The sequence below is a fragment of the Trifolium pratense genome, linkage group LG3, assembly GCF_020283565.1.
Source record: "Trifolium pratense cultivar HEN17-A07 linkage group LG3, ARS_RC_1.1, whole genome shotgun sequence".
In the NCBI taxonomy this organism is placed as follows: Eukaryota; Viridiplantae; Streptophyta; class Magnoliopsida; order Fabales; family Fabaceae; genus Trifolium; species Trifolium pratense.
The window spans coordinates 50,464,164-50,478,169 of record NC_060061.1 but is presented as its reverse complement, the minus strand read 5'-3'; the positions used below and the strand labels follow the sequence as shown (position 1 = coordinate 50,478,169).

At 30.4% G+C, this 14,006-nt stretch overlaps 2 protein-coding genes across 2 annotated transcripts; both read left to right on the top strand.

The window, feature by feature from the left end:
• Positions 1 to 1,156: 1,156 nt before the first annotated feature.
• LOC123915316 (replication protein A 70 kDa DNA-binding subunit B-like) lies at positions 1,157 to 3,554 on the top strand. Its single transcript, XM_045966451.1, has 9 exons — positions 1,157 to 1,321; positions 1,440 to 1,719; positions 1,824 to 1,920; positions 2,001 to 2,122; positions 2,211 to 2,295; positions 2,386 to 2,679; positions 2,767 to 2,869; positions 2,969 to 3,157; positions 3,384 to 3,554. Exons 1-9 carry the CDS (start codon positions 1,157 to 1,159, stop codon positions 3,552 to 3,554), a joined length of 1,506 nt encoding a protein of 501 aa, XP_045822407.1.
• Positions 3,555 to 6,889: 3,335 nt separating this feature from the next.
• Positions 6,890 to 12,076, top strand: LOC123915315. Its single transcript, XM_045966450.1, has 7 exons — positions 6,890 to 7,013; positions 7,201 to 7,272; positions 7,370 to 7,456; positions 7,566 to 7,998; positions 8,093 to 9,021; positions 9,109 to 10,311; positions 10,416 to 12,076. The coding sequence occupies exons 1-7, from the start codon at positions 6,890 to 6,892 to the stop codon at positions 12,074 to 12,076; spliced, it is 4,509 nt and encodes a 1,502-aa protein (XP_045822406.1).
• Positions 12,077 to 14,006: the final 1,930 nt, after the last annotated feature.

Sequence of the window (14,006 nt, the reverse complement as noted above, 5' to 3'; positions counted from 1 at the left end):
GTACTATATGTATAAACATATGTCCTTTTGTTGTTAATGAATTATTAATTTAGTTAATTAAGTAGTGTTAATTATTAATGGTTGTTTATTGATTAGCTATTGTTTTATGAGTTTTTATTTTTATTCTATGTAGTGTTTATAATTTATTGGTTATTAAGAAACTAAGAAATTAATAAATATATTAATAGTTGTATTATTAATGATTTTAGATGATTGAAATATTGCAGTTTATTTAAAATCTAGGTGTGTCTTTGATTGGGCGACCTTTGAGTTCATATTGTTGATTTTATTTTTATATTTTTATTTATTGTAATTTTTTGATTTTTTAATGAATTCGATGGAAACATGAATTTCGTGAAGTGGGGGTATTTTAGTATGAACGATTACTGTGAATGTGTGGTTGTATTTTGTCTGTTTGGATAAATTAATAGAATGATCAGTCTATTAGTATCTTGGTTTATGTTTTAGTTTTATTTTTCCAGTATATATGTGGCGTTTTGTTTGTATTGGTGTTTTTCATCCAAAAAAGATTTCTATAAGAAATGAAATATTAAGTTAAAAAATGGATTTTATGTTTATTGTGTTACATTTTGAGTATTGTTTTTTGGCTTCAAAATTAAAAGAATTTTTGTAAAGATAAGTGAGTGAAATTTGATATATGAAGAATGATATTATTCATTAAGTTAAATTATGCTATTTTTTTTTTTGCTAATTTTGTATACAAAATTTATATATATATATATATTTTTTTATATTTATTTGGATCAAATATTAATGCTTAATATTATATTTTTACTATATATCAGTGGAAAGAAGGTTCTATGTTGTGTATTAAAATATTTTAAAATACATTAATAAATTGGTTAGAAGTCAAAATTTCAACTTATACTGTTTATTGCTATAAGTGATGTCATGGTTGTCATTCATACTTCCATTTTGCTTATATATTCAGTTTAGAGCTGCTGTGTTGTTTATTTGCTCACTGCAGTGTGACAGGTGAGCGTGTGCTTTGTTCAGTTTTCCATATTTGGCATAGGGTAGAGTAGCTCTCTTTGTTTGTTTGTCCTGGAATGTGTGCTGAAGCGTTTATTTCTTTTATTTCTTACAATATTTCGGTGGGTTTTTGTTTGTTGTAGTTCTTGAGATTTGAAGAATCATGGCATGCATCGAAGGAAAGAGTTCTTGTGACAACATCTTGAGTGTTAGATCCTCAAAAAATGATGGAATTTATGAGGTTAGAGTTCTCAAAAGATGGAGAGTTCCTGACTTTTTTAAGCCTGAGATGTTTGATTCTGTTGCAATGGTTCTGATTGACAAACATGTGAGTTGTTTTGCCTAGATCTATTGTGACTTTATTTGCTTTTAGCTGGACATTAGGATTTTTTGTTGGGTTTTTTTTCTTAATTTTTTTTGGATGATTTTACTTGTGTCTTTCGCAGGGTCACAAAATTGAAGCGGTGATCCCAGAAAATCTTCTCTGTGTGTTCGACGAAAAGATTGTTGAGGGAAGGGTTTATAGGATTTCATCACTTTCTGTGAAGTTGAATTTTGGTCATTCCGTTTCAACTTTTCACAGGTACAAGTTTGAGTTTAACAAGAATACAAAGGTGGAACCATGTAGTAACTGTGCTGTTATCCCAACATACGGGTTATCTTTGATTGGTGCTGATGATGTTCTTAAGAAAAAAGAAAAAAAGGAATGCTATAAGTATTTGGTTGGTGAGTGAATGTTGTTCTTTGTTATTGTTTGTGTGTTTTATGAAATTTGTAGTTTTTGTTTTGGTATTATCCCTAAGTGATTAATATTTTTTGTATAATTTTAGATGTTGTTGGTGTTATTACTAAAGTTCAGCATAATAAGGATTTTTATCCCGATGGAAAAGTTATCAGATCTGTGACTTTTAAGTTAAACAATGAAAGGTTTGAAGTTTTTTATTTTGAGTAGTTTGTGAGGTTGGTAAGCTATGTGTTTGTTTTGATGTTTTGATTTTGTGGTACAGGAAATCTTTTTGCTGCGAGCTATATGGTAGTCTTGTGGATGATTTCAAGAATCTTGTGAAGAGTTGTTCCAATGGATTGCCTATAGTGGTGTTGCAGTTTGTTAGGATCAATTATGTTCAAGGTTATCATTTAGTAGTTTTCATATTTATACTTTTCTGTTAGCTATTTGTATCTTGCGAAGTTATTGAAACCTTTTTTGTGTAGTGCAGGTGGGACATTAGTTCAAGGTGTTGAAAATGTTACTAAAATTCATGTGAATCCAGCCACGGATGAGCTGCTGAGATTTAAGAGTGGGTGAGTGTTATGATGAGAGTATGAATTCTAGGAGTGATTAACTAATTTTATTATATATGTTAGTGATTTTGTTTTTAAATCTTTTTGTAGATTGGTGTTATATTTAAGTAGGAGTGCAAATTATGGTGGTCTTCTTCGTTCCTCTCTTGAACCACGTCTTTCTGAGATGATTGATTTCCTGAAGGATTATCCTGTGAAGACTATTGGTGAGCTGAAATCTGATCCAGAGCTTGGTACCTTTATTGTGAATGCAAGAATGCTTGATATTGTTAAGATGGATCCTTGGTGGTACCCTATCTGCAAGTGTAATAAAATATTTGATAAGTATATTGGGGCATTCCATTGTACAAAATGCAATGCAGCTGATTTTAAAGCAGCTCCTAAGTAAGTACATTATTTGGAAGATCTAAAATATGTGTTTCACAATTGATATGTTTTGTTGATGATTTTTATTCGTGTTGGTATGGATAGGGTGAAGTTAACTGTCGAAGTAGAGGATGAAACTGGATATGCGTTGGTTACTTCTTTCGACCATGTAATGGCAAAACTGGCTGTCTATGATACTTCTGCTCGGGTAATGGTCTATTGATCAGATAAATTTTTTGATTATGTGATAGTTGTTCTTATTCTGATGTAGTCTGCTCTGTTGCGTGTAAATTATTCTTCTGTGTAGGAGATTAATAGTGATAACTTTTATCGCGCTTTTGCTGCTATCATGGGAAAGAGTATTATGTGGATTGTCAAGAAAACGTTTCATGGGCCTGATTTTGTTGGTTGTTCTTTTGATCTGGTGCGTGTGTCTAATCATAAAGCTGTAATTGAATATTTTAGAGGGAAAGGACTTTATACTACTCCATCTAAGGTAATCTTCTGTTTTTGGATCATGTTTTTTTCTTGTGTTATATAGATTTATAAATAGATATATGTAATAGATATGGATATGGATATAGATATGTATAGATATGTGGTATATATACAATATACAATATAAAGAATATATAGAATATAGGTTATAGATTATAGATATAGATGTAGATGATTGTATTGATGTCTGTTTCTTTATTGATACCATTTTTGTGTGGATTCAGATTGTTAGGAGGAGATTGTTGAGTAATGTAATTGCTGGGGAATTAAATGAGTTGCTTCCATCCACCACTACAACAAGTGATCTTGAGGATCTATATTTGTCAGCAGCTTATCCCATTGGCTTGGACAACGATCGTGCTTCCTCATCTGGTTCAAAGCGTCCAAGAGACTGAAATGGATTTGGAATGTTATGTTTCTGTGTTTTATTGTATGATATGTATTAAGTTAATATTTTGATGGATTGCTCTGTTAATGTATGGTATTAGTTATTTTGATGTGTGTCTGTAATATTGATGTCTTTGCGGTAACTTATTACCTAAGTTTTAGTTTATTTTGAATAGGTTTGGAAATGCTGGTATGTATTGTATTATATTATGGCATTCCACTTGGTTTTAGTGGATTGTGGTGTATTTGTTACAGTTGTTTGAATGGTGAATGTTGAATTTGTTTTTATAAGATTATTAATGTGTTGTGGTTTTATTGAGTTTTATCTGGTTTGTCTGGTTCAACGTCTGGTTCAATTGTTACAATTTTAATTTTACGTTGATGCATGGTGTTGTTTTAGACGTTATTGGGCCTTTCTACTGTTGTTTCTATTTATGGATAAGTTTTGGGTTGTTTTTTGTATTTTTGTTGGTGGGCCATATGGACCAAAAGTGTATTTTTGTTGTGGATATTTTTGGATGTATGTGCTTTGAATAATGGAGAATATATTCCTTTTTGTAAGGAATAAATTCTTTACTTTATTTTATTGTCGGATACCTTTAATGTGCAACTGTCAGCGTTGATTGTTTTTTATGTAGCTTTAATTGGAATCCTCGTGATATATATATATATATATATATATATATATATATATGTGTCTACCTTACTTGCTTCATCTTAAATGTTTTGAAGGACTTATTCATATCTGGGGTTTTTTAGATCTCCTTTTTTTTTTTGTTTTCGCTATGGATTATGCTCAGAGGTGAGTTTTTTACTCTTTTGGGGTTTTTTTGGTTTTGCTTTTATGTTTATTTTATTTTATTCTATTTGATTTTATTGATTGTATATTGGTTATTTGATGTTTGGTGATATAATATTTTTTTTTGGTTTAGTTAATCATTATGATTAGAGTGGGTTGGTTGTTGTGGCAGGAAACGAGTTCCTGTTTGTTATTCTTGGGAGATGAAAGTTACTACTGCTGTTGCTAGGGGTAGAAATGTTCTGGTATTTGGTTAATTTTATTTTTTTTGGTTTTAAAAGGTTTTTTTATTTTTGTTTTTGTCTCAATGAAAAAAAAATTCAGTGGTTTTTCTATTTTGTTTTTTTTGTGCAGAATTTTCCAAGAGAATATTCAAGAAATTGTTTGTTGGAGTCTCACAGGCATATATATTTGTTGGATGTAGCTTCTGGGAAAGTGTTTAGATCTCCTATTTTTACTTCGTCAAAGAGTGATGAGGATAAGTTTATTTATTCTGGATGGAAGAAGTTTATTAAGAAAAAATGTTTGCTTTTTAAAGACAAGGTCATATTTAATGCACCGAGAGGAGACAATTATTTGGAAGTGCAGATCGTTCGTCGCACATCTTAATGTTGAGTGAAGTTAGTTTTCGAATTTTGGTGTTGTTGTTTAATAAATTATGCTTAAGTGATGTTGATTTCATCAGTTTATTGTTTTAACAGATGTTCCTGTTGGTTATTTTATTTTTAATATTTTTAATTAGATGTTAAATTGTACTGAGAGTTATTATGTTTGAATTTGTTGTGCATGATCGTTAAATTTAATTTTTTGCTATTTTAATGATATATAATATATAATGATATATGTGCATCTTAGTGATGTATGGTATATGATAGATGTATGATATATGATATGATATAATAATATAATAATTCGTCTAAACTTTTATATACGTGTTAAGTTATTTTGTGATTAGACGTGTTGTTAGATATTTTTATTAGGAGGAGTTAATGCTAATCGAAATTTATTAATGTTCTGGTGTTTGTTTAAACGTGTCGGTTTTATCTATTGCGTTGTCAAATAAATAGGTTGCTTGCAGTGTGTTTATCTTTAAAAGATTAAAAGATGTTTATGGATTCGTTTACTTAGCTTAGTAGGTGGTCTGGTTTGTCTGATTAAAAAAAGTGATTTAATCGAGTTAGATGTGTGATTATTATTTCTATAGAGATGTCAATTAAATCAATTGATTCTGGTGTGATTAACTTTGGAAGAAGATATTTATTAATTAATAAACGTTGATGGGAAGGTTGTTTCGATTTCATGGAGATTTGATTTGATTGATCAATATTTTTTTGGTATGCATGTGTATGTGTGTATTTATTTATTTGTGTAAATAAATTTTTGGCAAAATTACACTACAAGTCCTTTATCTTATTTTTTTGTAACACTTTGGTCTTTATATTTTTTTTGTAACAATTTGGTCCTTTATCTTTTTTTTTTCGTAACACTTTGATCCGTATCTTATTTATTTATAAAAAATAAAGGATCAAAGTCTTACAAATAAAACAAAATAAAGGACCAAACTGTTACAAAAAAAGTGACTAAAATGTTACAAAAAAAGATAAAGGATCAAAGTGTTACAAAAAAATAAGATAAAGGACCTGTATTATAATTTTGCCTAAATTTTAAGTAATAATTAAATTATATTTAAAATGGTTGATTTGTTAAATTGTTGTTTTGTGTTGTTTTCTGGTTCTTTCACGTGGAGTGTCTGTATTTTCATGTCATAGGATTGTAGATGTAGATGTAGATTGTAGATGTAGGTTGTAGATTGTAAATGGCATAGGGTTGCGTTGTAGATATTACTTCTACTTGGGTTATTTTGTTGAAAATTATAGGTATTTTTGTATAGCTTATATAGTCACCTGTCTATGTGGTGTGGTGTACATCTGCATGCGTTACTTTTATTTGAGCCTATTACCTAGACTGTTAGTGCTATTATTTGCTTTTGGCGGTTTCGTGTCAAGTTGCTCCTAGGGGTTTTTCATGTATTTTTCACTTATTGTTGGTTTTGTTCATCTGTTAAAATGTTAAAATTGTATTGTTGAAGTTTTGATATATTTAATAATAAATAAAATTGGATTATGTTTAGGTTTTATTGTTGTGATACCTATACTAATAGGGTAATATTAGTGTAGAATCTTTTCATTCTGTGCTGACATGTTAAACATGTTGTGCTGACAAGTAAAGAAGTTAACTATTGATTCTTTTTTCGTGGAATAAAAACAATAATTTTATTTGATGGTTAATTATGTAGTTTTGATTTTATTTCTGGATAAATTTAATTTAAAATGAAAATTAATTTGAAATATGGTGTGTTGTCCTACTTTTGCTTATTTGAGTCCTGGCTATATATATTGTGATCGTTGTGATCCTTTCCACACATTGTAAAAAAACAAGAGATCATAGTTAATCATGTTGTTTCGTTTGAAAAATTTAGATTTAGGTAATTTATGGTTTGGTCGTTATATATAATATTTAGCATCCATACTTAGTATAAATTAAATGGATGATTTACGGTATGCTGCAAGCATTAGCAAAGAAAGGCGATATCTACGCAAACAAATATTGAAAAATAAGCGTATGAGACCTCGAGTTGCTGTGGAAAAGATTAGTATTAGACGTGGACGTAAGATCATAATTCTATTTGGGACTTGCACTATGTTATGGTGTATTTCTTATTTTATTAGTTTGCTTGTGTTCAGATTTTGCTTTTTTTTTTTTTTTTGGTTGTTTATTTATATGGTGTAATTTATTAAATTAAATTTATTAGCAATAATAATATTTATTATTTATTTATTTCTTCTTTGTTGCAGTGCATCGTTCAAAGGCAGGAACATCTTATTTGAAAGGGAAAAAATTGAACTTAACAGAAAATCAATCATCATGTATAGAATCCTTTATTTTTTTTATATATTTATGTTTTATTGTGTATACATTTGTTGTTAATTGGTTTTTGATTTTTATTTTTGTATTTTATCGAAGCTTCTACTATTGATTTGTATCAAAAGCTATATCATGTTCAGTATGATGAGTCAAATAGTAAACTTTTTCGATCAAGTGAAGCGCAGGGTAGGTGTGCATGTAAATTTCGTCTAATTTATGTTTATCTTCTGTTTTGTTTGTTATAATATTATTGTATGTTTACTTACTTGTGTTATTGGTGGTTGTTTAATTATAGATTACATGGATTTTGGTGACATGGATGTTTGCTGCGTTGATTGTAATGCTCTTATTTGGTATCAAGAAAGGGCTGATAAAAATAAAGGAAAATCCCATCTTAAAATTTCATTGTGTTGTAAAAAAGGGAACGTAACATTACCTCCTATGATTGAACCTCCTTCTTTGTTACGAAATCTTTTCAATGGTCTTCATCCAAAAAGTTCGAATTTTTTATTAAATATTAGATCATATAATAATATGTTTTCGTTCACATCAATTGGTGGAAAAATTGAATCTGATAATAGTCCTGGACCTCCGCATTTTGTTATTTCTGGCCAAAATTATCATCAAATTGGATCTTTAGTTCCATTGCCTGGTCAACGTCCAAAATTTGCTCAATTATATATATATGATACTGAGAATGAAGTTTCCAATCGCTTATCACATTTCAGGTTTATTTTAAATTTATTTTTTGAATTTTTTATTTTATTCTTTTCATTTTTTTTTTAGGGTGTTTCATAAAGTTTGTTAAAATTTTATATGTAGATCATATGAATTAGAGAATCCTATTGATCCTATTTTGGTTCAAGATTTATTGCAAGTTATGGATGGGAATAATTTGTTGGTTGAAGGTTTTAGGATGGTTCGAGATTTTCTGCAAGTTGATCAGGCTATTCCTGTTTCTTTGCGTTTGTTTCGTGGTAGACAATATGACCCTCGGATATATAATGTTCCTCATCTTGATGAAGTTGCTGCCTTGATTGTTGGAGATATTGGTGATGAAGAAGATGGTAGGGATATAATCGTACCTAAGTGTGGTGGCTTCTTACAAAGGATTCATGAGACACATCCAAAGTATTTACCATTACAATATCCATTATTATTTCCCTTTGGTGAAGATCAATATCAAGAAAATATACCTTTGAATTTATTAACTACAAGCTGTTCAGAAAAAAAATTGGTTCGCGTGTCTTTACGGGCATTCATTGCGTATCGATTAATGGAAAGAAATTTAGAGGATACTGTTATTCTTAAAAGTAGGAGGTTATTTCAGCAATTTGTTGTTGATTTGTATTCAATGATTGAATCCCAGAGATTATCGTATATTAGACAAAATCAGCCCAAGATTCGATCTGATTTTTTGTCTGGAATTGAGGAGGCGGTAAATCGTGGTGATGTAGTTGCATCTTCCATTGGTTCTCGAATTGTTTTGCCTTCATCTTTTACTGGAGGAAGGCGTTATATGTTCAATAATTGTCAGGATGCGATGGCTATATGCAAAAAAATTGGTTATCCGGATTTGTTTTTGACTTTTACATGCAATCCTAAATGGCCCGAAATTCAGCGTCATATGGAAAAATGTCGCAATTATGCTGTGTATAGACCTGACATCAGTTGTCGAGTATTTCAAATAAAATTGAATGAGATGATGATTGATTTTCGGAAGGGTAATTTTTTTGGTAGAGTTATTGCAAGTGAGTTTTCTTTGTTTTATTATTTGATTCTAAATTTATTGTTATCCTATAAAAAACTCAAATATATTGTTTATTTATTTTGTGCAGGCATGTATACTATTGAATTTCAAAAAAGGGGTCTACCGCATGCTCATATTCTTTTATGGTTGGATTCTCGAGATAAGCTTCATTCGGCTGAGTCTATTGATTCTGTTATTTGTGCTGAGTTGCCAGATAAGAATTTGTTTCCGAAGCTTTATTCAACCGTTTGTAATTTTATGGTTCATGGACCATGCGGTAGTTCATTTGAAGCTTCTCCTTGCATGAAAGATAAGCATTGTTCGAAATTTTATCCCAAAAAGTTTGTACCTCAAACAACTTTCGATGCCAATGGATATCCTGTTTATAGAAGAAGGGATTTCGGTCAAATTGTGATAAAAAAAGAAATAGTGTTGGATAATCGAAGTGTTGTTCCTTATAATCCAAAGCTTTTGATGAAGTATCAAGCTCATGTGAATATTGAATATTGTAATAAATCGAATTGCATCAAATATTTGTTCAAATATATACATAAAGGTGTTGATCGGGTTACTGCTAAACTGAATTTGCGTGATGATGAGTGTGTTGATGAGATACAACAATATTATGACTGTCGATTCCTTAGTCCATCTGAATCTATCTGGAGGATTTTTCGTTATAGTATTCATAATAGATATCCTTCTGTTATGAGATTAACTTTTCATGAGGAAAGAAAGCAGTCGGTTGTATTTAATGATTCATCGGATTTGACATCTGTTTTGAGCAATAATAGAAATAAACCTACTATGTTTTTGGCTTGGATGGAAGCTAATAAGAGATATCCTCATGGTCGGCATTTGACTTATGGTCAGTATCCATCTATGTTTACTTATGACTCCGATGGTCGATTTTGGAAACCTCGAAAAAAGGGTTGTTCTATTGGTCGTTTGACATTTATACCTCATAGTAATCGAGATTTGTTTTATTTGAGATTGCTATTGAATGTTAAAGTTGGTTGTACAAGTTATGAGGATTTAAGAACTGTTAATGGTCATGTTTATGATTCATTTAGAGAAGCTTGTGGTGCATTGCATTTGTTAGATGATGATCTTGAATTCATACATGCAATTAATGAGGTTGCCTTGCTTGGTTCGGGGTATTCTATTCGTCAGATGTTTGCAGAGTTACTAATGTCTAATACTATGAGTGATCCTTTTAATGTATGGTCTCAGCTAAAGGATGTTCTGGTCGATGGTATTTTATTTGAAAAACGCAAATTGTTGAATGATCCTGGTAAGTCTATTTATATTTTTTATCGTTTTAAAATTCAGTTTTAATTTTTTTTTTTTTTTTGGTTTTTTTTTTTTTTGTATTATTAATTTTTTTTTTTAATTTAGATCTTGTGATATCCTCGGAAGAATTGGAACAGATTTGTCTTCTTGATATTGATAATTTCCTTCGAGATAACGGAAAATGTCTTAATGATTATGATTGCATGCCTAAGCTCCATTCATCAAATAATGGACGTTTTAACAATATTTTGATTGAAAATGAGTTTAAATATGACTATAATGAAATGAAGTTGTTATTTGAAGAGCACATTTCTAATTTGAATACTCAACAAATGGCTGCATATCACGAAATTATTAGCATGGTTGATAGTGGAGTTGGTGCAATGTTTTTTGTTGATGGTTATGGTGGAACTGGTAAAACATATTTGTGGAAAACAATTTCATATAAACTTCGATCTGAGGGTAAAATTGTATTGAATGTTGCTTCCAGCGGTATTGCGTCTATTCTTCTTCCAGGTGGTAGAACTGCCCATTCTCTATTTGCTTTACCGCTAGCTTTATCGAAAGAATCCTGTTGTAAAATTGTAAAGAATAGCGATAAAGCTCAGTTATTAATTATGGCGAGTTTGATTATATGGGACGAAGCTCCAATGATAAATAAACTTGCTTTCGAGGCTTTTGATAGAACTCTTAAGGACCTGATGAGTGATATTGATATGAAGAATGCTAATTTATTATTCGGTGGAAAAATTGTTGTTTTGGGTGGAGATTTTCGTCAAATATTACCAGTTGTTCCTAAGGGTAATCGTGCTGATATTGTTCATGCTACCATTAATTCTTCTTATCTATGGCGTAGTTGTCGGGTATTAAGGCTTCTCATTAACATGCGACTTCAGTATTCATCTATTCAGGTTGAAAATGAAAGTGTTATTAATTTTGCTAAATGGATTCTTGATATTGGTGATGGGAAAATTGGTGATATTATGGATGGTGAATCAATTGTAGAAATTCCTCATGATATATTGGTTCATAATATCACTAATCCAATTGGGGACATTGTTGATGCGATTTATCCTGATTTTCTTAAGAATATGTTTGTCTCAAATTTTTTTGAGGATCGAGCTATTCTTTGTCCCACTCTGGAAGTTGTTGAACAAGTAAATAATTATGTCTTATCTTTAATTCCTGGTGAGGATAGGGAGTATTTAAGTTGTGATTCTGTGTCAAGATGTGACAATGATTCGATTATTGATCATCGTTGGATTACAACTGAGTTCTTGAATGAAATTAAGTGTTCTGGTTTACCTAACCATAGTCTTATTTTGAAGATTGGTGTACCTGTTATGTTGTTAAGGAATGTTGATGTTTCGGCTGGCCTTTGTAATGGTACCCGTCTCACGGTGACATATCTTGGAGAAAGTGTTATTGGAGCTCGAATTGTTACTGGAAAGTATGTTGGTAATGTTGTTTATCTTGCTCGAATGAGATTATTTCCATCAGATGCTAATGTTTCTATTAGTTTTCAACGACGTCAGTTCCCACTGTGTGTTTGTTTTGCTATGAGTATTAATAAAAGTCAAGGACAAACATTGTCTCATGTTGGTTTGTATCTCCCTAGACCTGTTTTTACACATGGTCAGTTATATGTAGCTATATCAAGAGTGAAGAGTCGGTCTGGTTTGAAGATACTTATAATTGATGATAATGGTAAGCCAAAAACATCAACCATAAATGTTGTGTATCCTGAAGTATTTCAAAAAATTTAGATTAAATTTGATAATTTTGTGTTTTTTGAATTAAATATATCTGTTATTAGTATTGTTGGTATGTATAATATGGTTATTGTTATGTGTATCTTAATAAATAAATTTAGAATCACTATTTTTATTTTAAGAGTATTTTTTATTTTTTTTCGAAAAAAATATTAAAATTAACGTACCGTGCGAAGGCACGGGTTAAAAACTAGTATGCTACAGAATTGTTAAATAAGAAATTAGTAGCGTGCACGAGAAATTGTCATGGTGAAAAAAATACTGTATGAAATTCAAGATTTCAGTGTCTTAATCATGTCGACCCTTGCCTATACAGTGTCAATAAAGTTGGTAGGTGGATTTTTATTGGGCCAAAATTAAAGAATGGTTGAGTTTTTCATTGTTGAGATTTGGTTGCAGGTGTGGGACATGTAGCTAGATTTCCATATATGACCGTTGCTTGTTAGGAAGTAAGGATTGTATTAAATGTTGTGTTGTCATATATGGGACCAAAGCTTGGTTAAAAGACACACATACAAGTGTTGTATACAAGTGTTGTTTACTATGAATGAATGCAAATACAGTTTTTTTTTTGAAACAAATGCAAATACAGATTTTGACGTTACTTCGAGTGTATTTATAAAATTTTACCATTTGTAATTTATGTTGGGGTCCCATTCAAATTATGGATCATAAATCATTTTCAGACCTAAAAAAAATCAGAATTTGGCTTCTTCTTTTGTCCACTTGAGAATTTATGAAAATTTTAAAACAATGTTGTACTTCAATTAATTAATTTCTCAGGATGATCCTGAGAGGCTATGGGAAAGTTTGGACCATTCAAGTTCAGAATTGGGGTAACTTATTATTTGCAGCATGTGCATTATGCATTTTTCAAACATTTGTGGACTGTGATTTTAAGTATTTTATTTATTTATTGATTGAAATCACGTGACTATGTGGAAAGGAAAATTACAATTTTATTACAAGCTCAACTTGAATACATATATGTTAAAACTGTCAATCTAAACGGCTTTTATTTTAATTAATTAGCTTTTATTATAAGTAAGTTAAAATAAGTGATTCAGGATTGGATAAGTCAATAAAATGAAGAGTATTGCTTGAATAGATGCTATTAAAATTATTGTTGGAGGTGTAATTATCTAAAATGAGTTTTAATATTCACATAAACTTATTAGGTGTGTACATCAACGGATCAAAATACTGTCAAAATAATCAACGGATCAAAATTTATATTCACATGAAGAGTATTGCTTGAACAAGTGTATATACTTTAATATTAAATTAACAGAACATAACTGTTTTAAAATTTTAAACCAAATAATTCTGGTTAAATGAGGTCCCCTATCATGTTTCCAAGTATGAATTGGAGCAAAACTTAGATCTTGCCACCCCCACTTCAACCATGGTTAATTACGGTCCCTCACATAAAGTTTTCGCCCATAGGTAAGAACAAATTTTCGAACTCACCACTTTATCTCAGCCGTGGTAGGGAGGTCGCCGCCATGTCCTCACATTTTTAAAAGGGAAACCAGGCCCGGCCCCAAGGGGGTTGCAAGGTGAGCGACGACATCGGACCTCTAAATTTTGGAAGTCTCAACTCAAAATTTTGAGGTCGTATAATAATAATCATATATTGTTAGTATTTATAAAATAACAGATGTAGTCAATAGATTAATTTTAAGACCCTATAACAATAGTTATATATTACCAATATTAATTTTGAGACCCTATAATAATTACAAGATTCTTGATTAGGGATTTTCTTAACTCCAACCGAAGTTTCTTCATAAGCATGAGCCATGAAATCGAATCCATGACCACATGTTTAAGGGAACGAAGACTCTTACTAATTGAACCAATTTATTGTCGGATGTTTCTTATGTTACTTATAATTTAAATAAAGGATAAATCTTTTTAATTT